Here is a 6000-nt window from a genome sequence, read left to right on the forward strand (position 1 = left end):
AAAACATGAGAACCTCTTCTTGTTTTCTATACTAATGGTTTAGCTTCCCCTAATTATTTTTAAAAGCGTTCCACTAAGTCTACTTTAATATAATTAAAAAAAAAAAAAAAAAAAGACAGAAGTCATAAATGTTCTTGGCCTTTCCATGATTGTGGGAGAAGGTTGGAGAAAGCATTGGATACCCTTTCCCCCATTTTAATTATTTTAATAACTGTAAATTTCTCATTAACAGCTCTCTCACCTCACAGGGGATGGTATGAGTCAGGTTCTTTCTTTTGTACTTTTGACCTGCCATCTTAACTGCTTAAATTTTTATTAAACATTGTACAGCATCCTTCTGTTCTCAGAATAAAAATCCTGATAGAAATAAAAAATTCAATCCAATAGAAAATAAAATAAGTCCATAAGGACTAATTTAACCATGTAGTCATTTTATAAGTACGCTTGTCTTTTAGGCCCTGATTGAATGAGAAAGTTGTATTCAACTTAGCGTCTTATAATTTTTTTTTTTTAATTTAACCTCTGCTATGAAAGCTGGGTCAGTGGGGCTCAGTTAACTTCCCAAACTTTTAATGTAGCTTTTTAAAAAATTTACTAAATTAATTGATTTATTCAATCTTTATTGAATCAACTCTTTATCCTAACACTTACAAATGCCGCCTTTTGTTCTAGTTGACCAAAGAAATTTCAGCTTATTACCAGTCATTTGGTAATTTATAATTAATTCATAGACCCAGGAGAATAGGGGTTCTCAAAGGGAACTCTCCAGGCTGCTCTAGATCCATAATTGTGAAATGCAAGTCATATCATGAAATACATCCTTAAAAAAGCATTTTTATTAAAAATTGAATTATCAATAAGCACAAAAATTTGAATATACAAAGTAGAAAAAGAAAGAATTATATATGAAATGGTGAATTTCAGTTATGTACATTTGCTTTAAAACAGAGCATAATGAGTTTAAGAAGGTAGTAATAAAGCTGCCATTTGTTTCTGTGCCTTTGTGAATTTTTTCCCCTACTCTATTGATGCTTTTAAAAAAATACTTTAGTTCTTTTAAAATAGCTTTTCAAAGCATACACAGAATATAAACTGTTTTTTAAAGGAGCCACACTCACTGTTATTTATTCAGGCAAAAGCTCCACAAAATTATTATGTGGTTCCAAAGATTTTGAAAGGGGTTACAATAGCAAACCAAGCAGGATTTTGTCCTTTCCTGAGAGGCTGAGAAATCATGGGCAGAGAAATATGAGAAGTTCTGGCTTATAAGAAGTAATTGGTTCTTATATATCAAAGAAACAAGAATTTTTAGGGGCATAAATGAACTAACATGAAAGATCCCATTCTTAAATAATTTTCACGAAAATTCCTCTTAGGCTTAAACATTTCTCTTATTCCAGTGGGATGCAAATTGCTTATACTAGGAACATTGTATAGTTATTACTTTTAAATTCATATCAACAAATTTTTCTTACAGACGCAGTTACGTGTTGTACATGCACTCTTATCTAAACACAGGTTTTCTCCTTCGTATGCAATTAAATTGCAAGACTGTATAATACCAGGTCATTGACAACTAGATGGATTTTTCTTTAAATGTTCCTTCTTCTATGTAATGGTCCTAGGACACTGAATTTACTCAAATATATTTTTTCCTGAAGATACTTCCCTATAAATTAAATGAAAAATTATAAGTTATTTACGTGGATCATTATGGACAACTAAATCCTTGACGTCCATTAGTGAATATCCCCATTTGGGGGTCAAGGTAGAGGGATTGGTATTGAACGCCTAAATTTGTGACCAGTTGTACTAATAAATCTCCAGTGAAGTAAGTAGAGCATTATCAGATGGATATGAATCGCTTGTTACTTGTTTTATGATATAATTGGGTGCCGATGGGTAAACACAAACCTTGGATAGTTATATCTTTTTCTGGGTATAGGCCAGATAGCAAACAATATGTCAGGCCATTTGGCTTCATTCACACACAAATCCTTGCCAGTTGGACCTCAGGATTGTCTATGGGACATTGGTAGTATTCTTAATCTACTGCTCTGGCTCTTCATCATTGGAAAAAAGGAGTATTCCTGGGACATGGACAGGAAGTATTAATAAGGATAGAAAAGCATAACTGATGTTTGCAGTGTGAATATGTATATTATTTCAAATGCTTCTCAATTTAAGCTTTATTATATTCCAGCAAAGTCAATAAGACTACCGTCTATTACTTGTTTTTCTTTTTTAATTGCTCATTTGCTTTGAAGATTGACCTATAATATTGTTGTTTTAGAAAGAAAAATTGAGATGGTGGTAATGCTGTAAAAATCATGATAAAAATGAAAGATAAATAGAATTTTTTAAAAATTTGTTTTCAAATAAGTAAGAGAAGAAAAAAGCCTCTATTCAAATTCTAGCTTTGCAGCTATTTCATAGAACTATAGTTTTAGAGTTAGAAGGGACTTAGGGTTAATTAATTCAGTGCTCTTATTCTATAGGTAAAGAAACTGAGGTCCATTGGGGTAACTTGTCCAGTAGTCCTCTACTAGTAAATAGTCAAATGAGAATCAGATTATAGATCCAGGATTCTTCCTCCTGTGTCCAACTGCCACTGCAGCAAAGGCATTGTACAGATTTGGTCTCTGGGACCAAAGTCACCTATTTTTTTTCTTCCATGACAAATTTGGAGTGTGTATCCAAATTTACTCGAAGACTTTCCAACAGGGTCTGGGCTGCTATTGGGAAAAAAAAAAAAAAAAGTCTTTTTGTCAGCAACCTTGAATTAAATCACTTTCATCTGGGCAGCTGCAGACATCATTCAGATGTTGAAATAATGGGATTGTAGAAAAGCTGACAAGTTGCTCATTTTCTGTTTTGCCTTCAAGAGGCAAAACGCCCAAGCTCCCTGTTCTGCTCTTTCTCTGAAAGATGAGTCTCAGATTTACTCTTCACCACCACCACCCTATGGTAAAATGGAATCACAGCTAAACTGCATTTTGGTTTGAGGGAGTTTGGGGGACAGAGGACAGTCCAGTCATACAGTATCTCATGGGTAAAATCCATATTACTTGATCAGTTTACCCCTAGATTCTCCCATAAGCCCCATGTACCAATTGATTGATCATCCCCACACCCTAAATTCAACACATTTTTACTATTTGTTTAGGCATCAAGGAGTTTCAATCCAAGATATTGTTTTCAAATATACTTGGATTGCACTTGCGGGCAAACGGCTATGCAATGTGACTCATTCACAATGACGATGTTAAGCAGAAAAAGCTGTGTTCTTACAGAAAATGTCATGGCACCCGATTTCCCATAACCTTGCTCCAAAAACACAAAGAGAGTGTGTGTTCCTAAGAGAGCCAAGGTGCCATGCTGTTCTCTTAATCAACCAAACTTTCTTGAATCTCATCTTTCAGAGGCTTGAGAGCATAGAGTGGATGTCTAATGGGGTGGGAACTAATATGAAGAGAGGTCTGCATCTTTTGGAAGGAAGTTTCCATTTCCAACTCCTTTCTTCACCTCTTTAAGTTCAAATTAGGCTCACCCCACTCTTGATAAAAATTAAGATCCTATATCTGGCTCTACTAAATCTACCCATTCACTTTCTTGCCAGTGCTCTGAGCTAGAAGACAAGACAAAATAAATAAATAAATAATAGTCCTGAAGTGAACATTGAAACAAGGTCACTTGATGATTACTGTTAGTTAGGATATCTCCAGAATCAAGGATCAGCCTTAGCACCCATTGTTTTGCTTTTATGCTTTCTTGCTGTCCCCTAGTCTCTTGCCCCCCCTAGTTGCCCTCCACCCCCATCAATCTAGAAAATAACACAAGAGCTGTTACAGAGCCCAGGTTGGGTGTGTCATGGGCCTGCCAGCAGGCCTCTCTCTTAACCATGAATCTGCAAGGCCAGCTATGACTAAGATTTTTGAAAATGTGATCTTTTCATAAAAAATTTTTGATAGCACTCAAAAGGAAGGCCTGGTCTGGCTGAAGCAGCTGGATATCCTCCTGAGGATTCTGGAAAAATTGGTTGCAAATGGAACAGCCTTCCCAATACACTACTTCTGCCACTCAACTCCAACTTTTTCTCTTGGTCCACTTATCGTTTATCCTAAGATAGCCTTCCAGGAAGCTTGAAAATACTTCTGAGTTTGCAAAAAAGAAAAGGATCCAATCAGCAAATGGATGACCCAAATCTAAAGGTAAGACATGTCTCATGAAACATGGCTCAGATGACAGTTTCTGGTTCAGATCTGCCTTACTTTATATCCTCTTCCCATTAGATACCGCCAACTGCTTCAGTTGCCCTTATGTCTTGACCCCCCCACCTCCTTTCCTCCTGAAGGCTTTTCTTTATGCCTGGGGTGGGGAGGAATTTATATCTAGAAGAGAGAAGTGACATGTAGAAAAGTTGCCTTTGAGTGGCTAGCTCGGAAACAATGCCCAAGTTTCTTGTAATGAGGAGGACAGAGGTAACATAGGTAGGATCCCATCCTGTCTCCCCATCACCGCTCCCCTTCTCTGATTGATGCCAGAAGGATGGTGATTTGATGGAGAGACCCATTTCTTTCCCCCTTCTCCAATGGATTTCTAAAAGAGTCCCCCCTGCTATCTGAAAACCTGGCCTTACCTGTAATTGGGACCTGTGCCTGCAGGATGGCTGCGATAACAATCCCCTTCCACTTCATCTCTTTCTTTCCCCCAGGATGGTGCTGGGGGGGACAGGAGGCCAATTGGCAGCCGGGTCTGGGACGATGAAGAGAAAAGCTACCTCTGCAGGCTTTGTTCTTCTGACTGCCTCCTCAGGAAGTGTGAGGACTAGATCTTTCAGAAATCACCTACCAACAGGGAGGCTGCATCACACACACTCCCCCTTTCGGTTCACAATAAGGAAGCTTCAGAGGTTTGAGGTTTTGGGGTGTGTGTGTGTGGATGTGTGTTGTATGTGTTCTTTCTCTCTCATCTCAGGATTGATGTTTCATTTTCCTTTCTTCAATAGGGGTGTTAAAATGGCTAATTGCACACCCCATGCTCCCGGGATCAGGTAAGTTTGGTTCCTGAACAGACATGACCCAGCTGCTTGCTAGAACTAAAAGCTGCCTCTTTCCTGGCCCCTTTTCTTGCACCTCCTAATATCAGTGTCCAGCTGACTGACAGAACCTGTAGGGTGGCTAGGAACCAACTGACATCAATGAATCAGATTTTATATTTTGTAAAGTATATTTTGAAGAAATAAGTTTTAGAGATACTCACTCCACCCATCCCCAGTCATGTTCACTAATCTCTTCCACATTTTCCAACATGACAATAGGAATGTTGGTGACAGATTTGGTTCTCTCTTCTTGTGCCCCTTAACCCCCAATCTCATTGCTTAGATCTGGAGAAATGTCCCAGTTTTCTGAAAATGAATGGAGGCAGGCTAACCCTAGGTTTCATCAAGGATTTATGAGAACTGAATTTCAGCAGGACAGCTTGTCTCCAGCAAGATTAATCTTGATTTGGTATTGGAAAGGGAGATAAGTTTACACTGAATACACACACACACACACACACACACACACACACACACACACACACATATGTATACTTCTATATATGTGTATATATATATTCACACACACACACATACCCATCTTAGGTCACTGTTCACTGTATGTAGTAGTAGTTTGACCAGGTTATTTGGAGGCACTCTTGAAAGTTATTATTCTGGAGGTAATACAGTAGAATGCAAGATGGATTTAGATTCAAAGGACCTGGTTTCAAATTCTGGCTCCCTCAATGTTACCTTCCCTGATCACTGACACTCTTTGGGAATCTGTTCTTCATGTATAAAATAAGAGTATTGAAATAGATGATTTCTAGATGGCTGGCACAGGTTGTAATTATAAAGACTTATAGTCCTCTCTCTTAATACTTTTTTTTTTTCCTCCAGTAGAATGCTAGCTCTTTGAAGGCAGGAACAGTTTTGTGTTTTGTTTTGGTCTTTTTAGC

The 6000-nt window shown here is 37.8% G+C and overlaps 1 protein-coding gene across 1 annotated transcript in view; it reads right to left on the minus strand.

Annotated features, from left to right (window-relative positions):
• Positions 1-4798, minus strand: part of CD247 (CD247 molecule) — an 83496-nt gene extending 78698 nt beyond the window's left edge. The window contains exon 1 of the mRNA XM_074266508.1: positions 4640-4798. Coding sequence (XP_074122609.1) covers positions 4640-4697 — 58 coding nt within the window. The 5' untranslated portion in view covers positions 4698-4798. The remainder of the gene's footprint in view (positions 1-4639) is intronic.
• Positions 4799-6000: the final 1202 nt, after the last annotated feature.

The sequence above is a fragment of the Sminthopsis crassicaudata genome, chromosome 4, assembly GCF_048593235.1.
Source record: "Sminthopsis crassicaudata isolate SCR6 chromosome 4, ASM4859323v1, whole genome shotgun sequence".
In the NCBI taxonomy this organism is placed as follows: Eukaryota; Metazoa; Chordata; class Mammalia; order Dasyuromorphia; family Dasyuridae; genus Sminthopsis; species Sminthopsis crassicaudata.